Below are 13,081 nucleotides of genomic sequence, written 5' to 3'. Positions count from 1 at the left end.
ATGGACTTAAATAATATCAAGAAAATTCTGAGGGACAAGTGATCAAAGACTCACAGAAGTGGCTTTTTTGAGATGGATCTTAAAGGATTAGTGGGACTTTATCAGGAAAAACAGTTGTGAGGCTGTGGGAAGATCCTGCACAAAGATTTAGGCAGGATGGAGAGCAGGCGGGAAGTCACAGTTGTGAGTGATGAGCATGGCTCATTCCGGGGACAGCTGCTGCCCGTGAGATCCGGAGGCCGAGGGAGGGCTGGGGTGGGGGTGGGGATGGGGGGTGGGGAGCGGGGAGTTGCAGGGGCACTTGGTCTGCATGGACATTGGTCCCAACCGCTTTTGGCTTGGACCTGCTTCATTTGTTGCTTCTTGTCTCCAAAGTAGATTTGGAAGTGCTCGGCATTTGAATCCCATCCTCCCTTTCCTGGGCAGTGAAATGCCAAGTGTACTCCTCCACCTGCCAGGGCTGTGGAGATTTTAGGGACTGAAGAAGCAAATGTGTCTTGCTGTCCCCATGCTGTCAGGTGGGGGGACACTGGCCACCACTTCCCATCAGGAGCCCAGCAGACGGAGCACAGGCCTCCCGTCCGGGCACCACCGAGGGTCCCAGTTCTGTGACCGGAGGTGCCGCTGCTCCTGGGAGCTCACAGAGGAGCCGCAGCGGCGGTTGAGTTTGCACTTGTCTTTCTTCCGCCAGTCGCACACTGCCCCAGGGCAGGGCTGGGAACCCTCCTGGCAAACCCGGCTAAACCAGGGCATCTGTGCCAGCGGAGCCAGTGGCGCGTTGCCCGAGGCTCTGCTGAATCAGCCATTGCCATCTGGCATTCCCTTGCTGTCCAGAGCTCAGTCCCAACGTCATGGATGTGCCCTGGATGGCTCCGCCCTTTAGTTCACCAGACAGAGAACACCGGGTACTTACCGAGCACTTGCCAGGCCCTGGGGCGCGGTTATGAATGAGACAGATACCAGCCTTGGCTCTGTGGGGCATATAACGTGGCAGATAGACACTGAATAAACCACCGCAAGTGTATGCACCAGGGCTAGGAAAGAGGGATGTTGCTGCATGTAGGGGGGAGAGAAGAACCTAATCTTCAGGGGGTGATAAGGTCAGGAAAGGCCTCATGGAGGGAAGCAGACTCTCTGGTATTTGAGAATGCTTGGGAGGGGGGCAGGGGGGGATGGCTGGGGAGTCCTCCCTCACCAAGCTGGCTCATTTCTGGACCCGGTGAGCTTCCCCAGGCCATGCCGCCTCGCCCCCCCCCCTCCGCTCCTCCCCCGCCCCCCGGGCATGCCTGGTGCCTTTGCTCTCTGCCTTAAATTTCTTCCCACCCACTTGAGTCCTACCTTTTCTCCTCCCCTCCAGACACTCGCTGTCCCCTCTGCGGGCTTATCTTGCTCCCCGCACACAATCCCAGCCCTCACAGAGGATGGCCTTGCTCTCCAAGCCAGAGGACAGTGTTCGTAAAAGGCCAGGCTGGGAGGAGGCCCGCCCTGGCCAGGGCCCCAGCCGACATCAACCAGTCTTCAGAGGCTTTACTCTGTTAACGGTCCTGGGACCTTAGACACGCAAGCGACTGACCGCTCTGTGCGCTGGTGTCCCGTCCGAGAAAGAGGTTCCTTTAGCTGAGGCGGCCTGAGGACTGAGGCGATGCCTGTGAAGCATGTAGGGCCAGGCCTGTGTGAGGCAAGGGTGCGAAAACCCTTTCCCTGCCGGCATCTTAGAAACGGACTCTGTTCAGTTAACTGGTTTTCCCTGGCAACCTGAGGCAGTAGAATGTCAGGGTGTTGCCTGGCCACAGCGCTGTGGGAGCGCTGACCACGGCGTGCTGAATCGCGTCTGGACTCCGAGTTTTCTGTGCGACCTCTAAATACTGATGAGGGAGCCAGGGCTTTGGGGTTCCCAAATGAGGAGCCTTCTTGCAGGGGCCCTGGAAGCTCTGACTGTGGGTGCTCACAGGATATGTTGGCTCCTGTGGGGGGGGGGGGGGGAGCCAGTGCGCCTCCTGTGCCCATTCAGTTTGCATCTGAATTGACTCCTGGGTGACCTTATCTGTCAGGTGAAAGGAATAAACTCAGCACCAACGTTCTGTCAGGTCACACATTTAAAAATATCCCTTGCGAGCCTACTATGTGGCAGGTGCTAGAAACACATTGTTGAAATAAAATACATTTACAGTCCAATGGGGAGATCCTGTCAATCAAAGTGTCACCCAAACACTAGCGAAAGAGCATCCTGATAATACGCACATTGGCTGTGAAAGGGGCGGGGGTGGCAGAAGAGGGGGTGGGGACTGACCTAGCTGGAGGTGAGGGAAGGCTTCTGTGACCAAGTCATGATGGAGCTGGGATCTGGTGAACAGGCATGGGAACCAGACACAGAAGGGGAGGAAGATTCCAGAAGGAGACCACAGCCCAGGCAAAGGCTTGTGGGGGGAGGGAGAGGAGCGAGGTGAAGAGAATGAGGTCGGGTGGGGCTCTGCCAGGCAGGCCCTCAGAGGCAGGGCTGAGAGTCAGATTCCTTAATGGCCCGGTGCAGCCCTGCGCTCGCGGGCAGTGAGAGCTGCTGTGAGAGCTGCTGCCCAACAGTCACGCTGGTGTTATTTTTGCTTCTTCGCCTTAAGAGCAGGGAGAAGCAGGTTAATGCAGGTGGGGATGCCTGTGGCGTGGCTTGAGTGGATTTACAATTGGAAAGCTGATTCCGGCCGCAGGATGCTGAAATGAAGCAGGAGATGCGTGAAATTAGAAGGAGCTTTTGGTGAACGGGTTTCAGTGGTGAAGGAAGCCCACCGTGCCTGCCGCAGGCTCGTAGAGCATCTCGGGGGTTGGCAGCAGGAGAGGAACGGTTGACCTTTAATTTCAGGGGTTCAGGTTGGCTTCCCACCCCACCCCATTTTTGGCTTCCACGACCCCAAATCACCCTTGTAGGTTGTAACAGGAGGTTCCTAAGCACCTCCCAGCCAGGAGCAGACCTTCAGGGCATTCGGAAACAATAAGTCAAGCCCACAGCAGCACTTTCTGTAGCTGAGAGAACTTTCCTGCCATTGAAGACAGACATTTCCCATCATGAATGAGAATCACATTTCTGCTTTTCTCTGTCTTCCCTCCAGGCTTATATTTGGCACCCTTTATCCTGCATATTATTCCTACAAGGCCGTGAAGTCAAAGGACATTAAAGAATATGTGAGTAGCACTTTGGGGAGTGAACTGGGTGTGAACTGGTGGGAGGAGGTGGGCGCTCTCTGCTGTGGGCACTGGCAGCAGGCAGAGGAGTCCCTTCATCGCTCTCCTCATGAGACCCATGTGGTGTGGCCCAGGGATCCTCTCCCATCTACACTTCCTGTTTAGAACTAGAGTGCAGAAGGGGGGAATGCAGGGAGGTACAGTGAGAGGAACCGAGGTCCCCAGTCCTCCACAGGCCACTGTGTGGCCTGGGATGAGTGACTTCACCTCGAAGAGCCTCAGTTTCTTTGTCTGGAAAACACTGTGTGACCAGAACGCACTGTTATTGGGACCCTGGGGCAGGAACAGGGGTCCTGGAAGCAGCAGACCTGGTCTGCGACTCAGGCTCTGTCCCACCCCAATTCTGCGATTCAGATGCCCCAGGATGTAAGCCCTATCTACACAAATAAAAGAGTAAGATGCAAATTGATAGTACCTTCGCCATGCCCACCAGCCAATCAGGAGTTAGTATGCAAATTAACCCAAAAAAGATGGTGGGCTAATTTGCATATGCAGACGCCAAGTGGCCGGGGGTGGAGTGGGACGCTTTGTGTCGTTGCCATGGTGATGACGCAGGCATTCTGCACCACCCCAGCCGCTCCGGGCCTCTGGGCGGCATGGGAAGGCAGAAAGGTGGCTCCGGCTGGAGCGAAGGTGGTGCCGGCAGCCAGGGGAAGGAAGGCCCATTCTTGCACGAATCTTTGTGCATCGGGCCTCTAGTTGCTTTATAAGCTTTTAGAGGGCAGGAGTTGTTCATTATTCTGCAGCTATTACCCCACAGCACCTAGCAGAGGGCTGAGCACGTGCGAAGGGGCTCCTTGGTTTGGGCTCCTTGTAGTACTGTTGAGTGATTTGGGAGCCGTGGTCACAGCCCTAGATGTGCTGGGCACCTCTAGACAGAACCACCAGACCACCCCTGATTGACAAACACCTGCAGGGGCCGGGTTGAGGGAAGGAGAGATACCCAGGTCAAAGTTCAAGGATGTGGATTTTGTCATCAGGAGCCTGAAGTCAAGTCCTGGCTCTGGCATTTGCTTGATGCAATGCGGGGCGAGAAGCTGGCTTCCAAGAGCCTCCTTTTCTTCACCTGAGCTGTGGGGTGAAGAGCAACAGCCCTGATCCCCCGTGTAGTGAGGGACAGAGGGTCTTCGCTCTCCCTCTTTGACTCAGAGGTGTCCCTTGGCAAGTCTGGCAGGTAGAGAAATAACTCAGAGAGGGTTGAAAACATCATCATTTCCTTTCCAAGATTTCCCAGGACATCTTTATGATGAAACCAGCCCCCTCCAAGTCAACTGCATTTACCTCCCTCACCTCTCGGTTTCCTAGAACTGCTCGCCCAGGCTTGCCTTTGCTACTAAGCCGGGGGTCCAGACAGGGCTGGGTTCTCCCCAGAGACTGGGAACCTCAGAGCATGAGCTGTAAATAGCTGTTAAGTTATAAGCGCAGAGCCTCCTGAGTCTCCGTTGACCTGGCACAGGGGTGAAGCATGAGGCAGCCTCTTCCAGGTCTCCCTTCCAGCCTAGGGCGCAGGGCAGCTGTGCCAGGTGAGGAGGCAAAGCTGGGGTCACCGTGGATCAAGGCCTGATCTGCTTTGCAGGGGCAGAAACTCAGCTCTGTCAGCTCTTCTGGGAGAGATCAAAGCCTGGTAAATTGTTTTGCTCTGGCCAATCTCACAGGAGCCTGCTTTGTAACTAGAAGGGCAATTCATAAATTTAGAGTGAAACATATAACTGACAAGCAGAGCAGCTGTGTGTGTTGGCTGGTGAACACGTGTTTTTCCCGAAAGGAAAGCTTATGAGTAAAGATGAGACGGTTTCTTGGTAAAAATGGAATTGGAAGGAAGGAGCTGACTAGTATTAGGGAGACTGGCACGCTCACACGTGCGCACTCCCTTCTCTTCTCCTTTTGACCATGGATCCATTTGTCCAAGAGGGAAACCTGGGAATTTCCTTGCACCCCTGCCTCTCCCTCACCACCCAGCCATGCACACACTGATTGGCAACTACGTCCCTCGTCCCCTAATGATCTTTCAGACCAGGCCTCTCCTTCTCTGCAGCCACTCTCTAAACGAGGTTGTCATCATTTCCTCCCTGGAATGTTGCAATAGCCTCCCGTTAGTTTTTACTGCTGCTGTAACACATTGCCATGAATTTAGGGGCTTAACACAGGCAAGGCTCTAGGGGAGAATCCACTTCCTTGCCTTTTTCAGTCCCTGGAGGCCGGTCACCTGCATTCCTGGGCTGGAGCCACTTTCTCCCTCTTTCAAGTCAGCAGTGTTTCATCCCTGAACATTCTTCCGTAGTCACATCTCCCTGTGGCCACCGCCCGGCCAGGGTCTCCGCCTTGAAGTACTCATTGGCACAGTGGGCCACCTGACTAGTCCAGGATGGTCTTCCCTTCTGAAAGTTCTTAGGTTAACAACTCTGCAAAGGCCCATTTGCCATAGACATTTTCAAGGGTTCTGGAGACTAGGATGAGGACATCATTTGGGGGCGGGCAGGGGCTGGTATTTTGCCTACCACACTTCCTAATTGGTTCTCCTGCCTCCTGTCCCTCATCTCACACTCTGTTGTCTATAATATAGACTCTATATAACTTCTAGAAGCCTTTTAACAGTGGAAATACTCATTTCACTCCCCCAGGATCCTTGAATGACTGCTTCTCGCCTGCAAGATCGAGTGCAGACCCATTATACTGGCTTGAACACCCTCTGTCTTGCTCCTCCCTACTTCCCAGCCCCTTCTCTACAAGCATTGAGCGCTCTCCGGCCCATACTCAGTGTGGCCTGTGGACTAGAATGAGCAACATTACCTGGAAGCTTGTTAGAAACAAAGACTCTAGCGTCCTGCCCAGACTTCCGGAATGAAAATCAGACTTTTTATAGGATCCTCAGTTTGAGAAACACTGCTCTCAATATTCATAGCTTCTTATGTCTTTCCAAACACACTGCACTTAAACAGAAAGGAATTTATGGGAATTCCTAGAACTAACTAGAAGGCTCGGGGGAAGATACTCAGAAATTGGGGAGGATCCCAGAAACCTGGTGACAGGTAAGCTTATGCCACAGGAAAGGTCTGGTTAGGAAGCTGCTGCCAGTGTCGTCACCATGGACACTGGCTTCTGGCTGCCCTGTGCCTTTGGAACAGTCCGTGAAGATTCAAAATCCCCGATAAGGGCATTTGATTTTTTCCAAGCCTAGATAATAGGCCTTGCCGCCCAAAAAGACAATCTCAAAATTAGAAGGCTTTGGATACTGGTAATAAACGTATTTTTTTATATTATATGTCATTATATTTAATAAAATTTACGATATTTAATAAAATTAAAGTATAGTATATAATATGACAGTATTTTATACATATATAAAACATATGTATATCCATTACAGTTACTTGTTTGGCTGCCCAACATTGACATCCACTCTTTTACCCAAGTTTTGGCTTTTAAAAAACGTTCCAACAAGAATTCTGTGCAACTCATGTACTTGTTAAATCCAAATTTTTTCAGCTGAGTCCAGCTGCAGGTCCAGTACTTCTCTTCCTCTGGCTCTGACAGGATCTAACCTTAATATTCAGCACTCTAAAATATTGAATTCTCAAGTGAACCATCCATATACTTTATTAGGGGGAGAAGGAGAATAAATAAAAATAAGATTAGTTAAAATATTTAAATCTATACATAACAAAAAAATGAAGAAGATATTGGTAGAAACTACAGTCCTTAGTCATGCAAGTGGTCATAAGTTCATAACTTGTATTTATGTCTTTTGTTAAAAGATAATCTTTAGCCGAAACCGGTTTGGCTCAGTGGATAGAGCGTCGGCCTGCGGACTGAAGGGTCCCGGGTTCGATTCCGGTCGGGGGCATGTGCCTTGGTTGCGGGCACGTCCCCGGTGGGGGTTGTGCAGGAGGCGGCTGATCGATGTTTCTCTATCATCGATGTTTCTGACTCTCTGTCCCTCTCTCTTCCTCTCTGTGAAAAATCAATAAAATATATTAAAAAAAAAAAAAAAAAGATAATCTTTAAAGGGTAAAATCATGACTCTTGTACTAATATCAAATTAACACATGTAAAAATTTTACATAACTCATTGATTAATGAGAGAACCAGTAAGGTGCTAAAAATACATCAAAGGAGATTCCAAAGAGCAGACACATAACCAATCAGGAGGGATGAAATGAATTTTTAAAAAATATTCAACTGAATTCTTGGGAAAATGGGGAAATCAAAGTTGTAAAATAGCTCAAAAGACATTGAAAAACATGACACCTGCAGAACCAGGATAATTCAGAAGGTGCTCTGGGCACCTACAGTTCCATAGCACAGCCAGCGTTTTTTTCCTATTACTTCCTTCTTCCACCATCTAAGCATGCTCCCTTTGCCTTCAGTCAGCTTTGGTTCAGTTAGAGCTTGAGGTTCCTTATCCAGGGTGTGGCCTGAATCTTCATTCCTGAGGAATATGAGGCCTTAGTAATCCTGCCTCTGTGAGTCATTGACTTGTACCTCTGAATGAGACTGTGGTAGGAGATCCCCCGAGGACCGTTAACTTCCTCCCCCTGCCACTTTGTGTAGCAGCCACCCTGGTTCCCTTGATCATCAGGATCAGTCACCCCATTGAAGCCCCTAAGTCCCTTTATTACCCGCTTCCTAGTGGCATGGTGGTCCTGAAGTGGTCAGGTGACAGTCTAGTCTCTGCTTCTATTTCATTTCTTTCTATGCCACTTGGAACCAGGTGTATCCCTGCTAGAAGCACCTATCCTCCAGGCACTAACATTATTTAAAAAATAGAACTCAGAAGTTCAGGGTTGAGAAGCAGAAAGGTTGTGAGTCAGACTGCTACAGGCACCTCTCACAGACACAGATCGGTATGTTATCCGACAGCCCCGAGTCAGAGGGAGAGGGCTGTCCCCATCTCACTTCTTATCTGCTCATATAAATGAATCCAAACAAGTGACTCCAGATAACTGTGTTGTGTTCAAGTGAATTTATAAAGGAAGTAAAACATGCAAATTTATTAAAGGAACAAGGCAAGCAATCATCCAGCAAAAAGTGCCGATGGGCTCTCTCGGCTAATCTGAGGAGCGAGTGGGGTGGAGCTTTCTGCCTTATATTTTTCTGTCTATAGATTTTAAAATTTCTCTGCCAGATAGTTTGGGTACAGATTAGTTTTCAAGGTCCCCCTTTCACTTTGTTGTGGCTTTCCCAGAATCTGTGAGAAGCACCTGGCAGTTTTATCTCGCCAAGCCCTAAGACTGATGACTTTTCTGTTTAGGGAGTGAAATAAACGGCTCTTTTTTCCTCCCCCTTGCCCTCTCCTTTCCTGCATCCTCTACTTAGAGAGGCTTTTAACCATTTGCTCTCAAGTGCCTTTGGTTGGGGGAAGGTAATGGCTTGTTATTCACAAGCCAGCTGCACGTTGTCCAAACTGCTTGGCCTTGCTTAAGTTTCTTGTCTCAGTTTCCCTATTCCTCCTGCCCTGGAATGTTCCTAGCTTCTTTCTACCCTGTAGCAAAACCAGTGAATCTCAAACTTTAACGTGAGTGTGAATGAACAGAGGGTTTCGTTAAAACGCAGATTCTGATCCATAGGGTCTCAGGTGGGGCCTGAGATTCTGTATTTCTAACGAGCTCCTCCATGATGCCGATGGTGCTGGCCAGGCACGGACTTTTAACAAATGTCTGCAGTCTGGGGGTCCATCCACATCATTCCAGAAGGTGATCACGGCCCAGTACCAGCCTCAGCCATCCTTCCATGTACCTCATGGTATTGCCAAATCTTTACCTTGGATTTTAAAATGTACTTGGGATTTGCTTTAATCGGGTACGGTAAGGCATGCAGACACAGAAATGACTGTCATGAAGAAAGACGTTATTACCCACAGCTCCTTAAAAGTGGGAGGCCCAGCACACCACCCAGGGCCACATGGAGAAGCACCAGGATTGGTCAGGAGTCAGGAAGAGGCGGGCAGGTGGGCCACAACCTCTACTGGTTTCTGCAGGGAAGTCGGGTAGGGCAGGGTATCAGGTTTAGGGTTGGCTAGTTGGAATAAGTTCAGCAGGCTGTGGGGTGTGGGGGCTGCCCTAGTTGCCTTGGTACCTGGCCTGGGGTTATTAGGGCTAGGGAATATAATATTGGCCCAACCTATGGGCTCTGGATTGGTCAGTTTGCATACGGAAAGTCCACCCTGGGGCAAGTCTTTTTCTAAGAATTGGCTGGTCCTGGGAAGGGAAGTCTCTCCCCAGTCAGCAAGGCCTCAGATGCCAAGCATCAAGAATACAGAAAATAAGAAAATAGTACACCTGGTGGCAGTGTAGGTGCATGACCTCAGGACATTTTTCCTTCCGGCTAAGCGCGCTGCTCAGAGTGCTGCCTGTGAGGGAATTTCACTTCCTCATTCTCTCAGGACTGCCCCGGCTATGCAGCTGTCCACTGTGAGCTCCTGCCAGCAGATGGTGCCGAGTCAGCTGTAAACCAGGCTCAAATTGTTGCTTTCTCGGTCATTAGGCATAGGGAATTCCCTGGGTGGCTGAAGCAGGGTCCAGATGCAAGAGGGAGTGTGAAATACTCAAGAAATAGGGTGACTGATGTAGAGGAGGGTCCAAAGGTGAGATGAGGCTACAGAGGTGGCTAAGCCTGCTGCCTGCACAGCCCATGGGGCGGGCTCTTGCAGGCTGCCAGAAGCCCTGGAGGCTTGGTGTTATGGGTCCTGATGTCTCAGCCCATCTCTGTGGCTCATGGAAGGTCTCTAGGCTCTGCTTCCCACTCTCCTGCTGTGACCTAGGATCACACCTTCTCCAGTGTCTTCACCGCTGGGTCCTGCCCCTGATCAGTCCAGAGAGACTCCCTAGCCCTGCTGTCAACTATCCATTCCAGAGTTGCTCCTGGTCATCACCTCTCAGATTGGCCATAGCTCCCTCTCTCTATTCTGGACACCATCCTGCCCATGCTTTCCACATCTTGCAGGGAATTTTGGATAGAATCCTTCAAACCTGGCAACTTCTCTTTCGTACCTTGGAAAAAATAGGCATCATTTGGTTACTCTGTGGTTTGATGGGGGAAAACATTTCCTGTTAATTTATTTATGGTTTCCATCTCTGAGCCACCAGTATTCCATTTACCTTTTGAGGCTCAGTGAATCATTCTCAGACCGTCCTTTCCACATGAAAGCATTTTAAAGTGAAGGGGTTCATGATGGAAACTTCTTTAGGCTAACACTTCAGGCCCCCTCTCCCCCATGCCTCCTTCATCTTTGGCCATAGCCCCGCTCTCCCTCCTGAGATTCGGTCTTGCCTTTCCAGAGGCCTATTGAGCATTCTTCTTAGATGTCTCCTGGCCCTCAGACTGCCCTCAGGTTCTTGGAGCTCAGCCTCTTCTCCCTAAATTGACCCTTCATTTACTTTCTTGCTGGTGTGAGTGGCTCCATGTCACACCATGCCCTGACTTCAACAGGCCCCTTTCCTCCCATGTATACCCATCATCTATTTAGCAGGTACTCATGGGGAGCAACTGTTACCTTGAAATCATCCTGATTTTCTTTTTTCTTCTCAAAAAGCCATGTAGACCAGTATTTCCCAAAGTATATTCCTTCTCAGTCTTTTAAACCACCCTTTCTTTCCCATTGACAATGCCAACATCCTAATCCTGTCATTCAAAACATATTCACTGAGCACATACTATGTGCCAGGAACTGTTTTTGGGTACCAGAGCTACAGTGTTGTGCAAAAATAACTGGCCTCCACTCTCAGGGAGCTTGTAATCTAGTCAGAAAAGCATAGCAATAAACAGGTGCTTTCAGCCGAAACTGGTTTGGCTCAATGTATAGAGCGTCGACCTGCGGACTCAAGGGTCCCAGGTTCGATTCCGGTCAAGGGCATGTACCTTGGTTGCGGGCACATCCCCAGTAGGGGGTGTGCAGGAGGCAGCTGATGGATGTTTCTCTCTCATCGATGTTTCTAACTCTCTATCCCTCTCTCTTCCTCTCTGTAAAAAATCAATAAAATATATTTAAAATAAATAAATAAATAAATAAACAGGTGCTTTCAAAGCAGTATGTTCAGTGTTACGACGGGAGCATGTATGACCCTGTGAGAGAGAGAAAGGAAAGTGTACTTACCCCAACTTTGGACACTTCCTAGAGGAAATGACATTTAGGCTGAGATCTGAGGGCTGAAATATGGAGGCAAAGGAAGATGCACTTGGTTCAGGTTCATTATAACAAGTGGCAAATTCAAGAAAGTGTGGGTGAGAAGGAGGGTTTTCTATGGAGGTAATTAGGATCCAGTTCATGCAAGGGCGTTTATAACACTTTAAGGAATTTGGATTTATCTTAACAACAATAAGGAACTACTGTATTGAAGACTTTAAAAGCTTGGAAAGAGAATCATCAAGTTTGGATTTAACAAGATCATTCTGACTAGAATATGGAGGACCGATTGGGAAGGAGGCAGACGTATAGACACCCAGCAAAAGATGGTATTAGTCTGATGAGTTCATGCTTTTGGAAGAGTATAGGGGGGTGGTTTGTAGCAGTAGTCGCCAACCGGTGGTCCGTGAGGTCTGAAAGGTTGGTGACCACTGGTTTGTAGGATGGGTTGGTGAGGGGAAAGCCAAGAGGCAAGGGAAATGGGAGAGAGAGGACCACTACCTCAACTCGGGGAGAGAGGCAGTGGAAATGGAATGGATGCTCATGTGGGAGAGACTTTTTAAAAGATCCAGTTTCTGCAAGGGATTGAGGGTGAGGGGCTTCTCACAGGAGAGAGTCTTAGGTGGCCAGTGAGGATTATCACCACTCCATCCCAGAGAGACTGGCCTTGCTACAGTTCATTCCCGGGTGTGTCTCTGTGATGGCCTGGAGAGTTTACTTGGAAAAATAACCTGAGTGAATCCTGAGTCACTCCTGGTCCGCAGGCCTCCCTGGCTCACCTGAGGGCTAGTGAAGGTCACCTAGGGTCCACATTGACCTTGAGCCTGGGTCAATTGTGGAAATAGCCCGTTTGCCTCCAGCCCCAAGGTTTGGAGTGGAACTAGACATGAGCTTGGGAAAGATAGGGAGAGTGGGCTAGAAATGCAGCAGCAACTGCCTGGATGTGCCCCAGCATCTGGGCCTTTTCTTCTCCGTGTTGGGCAGCCAGCCATTCACCCTTGACCTTCTCTACTAGCTTTGTTACTTTTTCGTTCAACAGGTCAAATGGATGATGTACTGGATTATATTTGCACTTTTCACCACAGCAGAGACTTTCACCGACATCTTCCTTTGTTGGTGAGTACTCCAAGAACTGGGACTTTTCCCTCCTAACCATGTTCTGTTCTGGCACTGGCTGGCCTCCTGCTGTCTTCCTGCTCCTTCTCAGGAACATTGGGGGGGGGGAGGGCGGGGGTAGTGTTTGTCTTATAAACTCTTTCCCAGGAACATCAGTATTTCAGTCTTGCTAAATGGAAATCCTGTCTGCTATGGGGTGAATAAATGAATGGTATGCAGGATTCAAACTCCAGAATTGTATGTTACCTGTGCCCTGAACACTTTTTTCTTTGGGCACCAAAAACATAAGCTCTGTTTGCCTGCCCTTGACTGGAGTAGGGTGAGTAGCACCCTCTTTCCTGACAACACTTAGGCTCCCGTCCCTCCCTCTTTTGGGGCTGAGAAGACTGCCACGGAGGGGAAGCTTTTATTCTCCTAAAAGGTTCTTTGTCTGCTCCGCCCTGCTGTATATCCTGCAGGTGCGTGTGCCTTCTTGGCGGCCAGTGACAGTGTCTGGGTGAGTGGCACCCGTGTGGCCTGAGCCTGCAGGCTGGGGCTGGAGCGCCGGCTCCAACAGAAATGAGCGCAGCCAGGCAGGGGTGCCAGCTGTTGCCAGGCATGGCATGGGGT

General features: G+C 50.0%; 1 protein-coding gene across 2 annotated transcripts in view; it reads left to right on the top strand.

The window, feature by feature from the left end:
- The window catches only part of REEP1 (receptor accessory protein 1), an 89,999-nt gene that overhangs the window by 42,550 nt on the left and 34,368 nt on the right, over positions 1 to 13,081 (top strand). For both annotated transcript variants that reach the window (XM_054728221.1, XM_054728219.1), the window contains exons 2-3: positions 3,102 to 3,174; positions 12,396 to 12,472. In XM_054728221.1, the coding sequence (XP_054584196.1) occupies positions 3,102 to 3,174; positions 12,396 to 12,472 (150 nt within the window). The remainder of the gene's footprint in view (positions 1 to 3,101; positions 3,175 to 12,395; positions 12,473 to 13,081) is intronic.

Source organism: Eptesicus fuscus, chromosome 16 (assembly GCF_027574615.1).
Source record: "Eptesicus fuscus isolate TK198812 chromosome 16, DD_ASM_mEF_20220401, whole genome shotgun sequence".
NCBI classification, from domain to species: domain Eukaryota; kingdom Metazoa; phylum Chordata; class Mammalia; order Chiroptera; family Vespertilionidae; genus Eptesicus; species Eptesicus fuscus.
The sequence above is the reverse complement of the archived record's forward strand: the minus strand, read 5'-3'. Positions and strand labels throughout refer to the sequence as shown.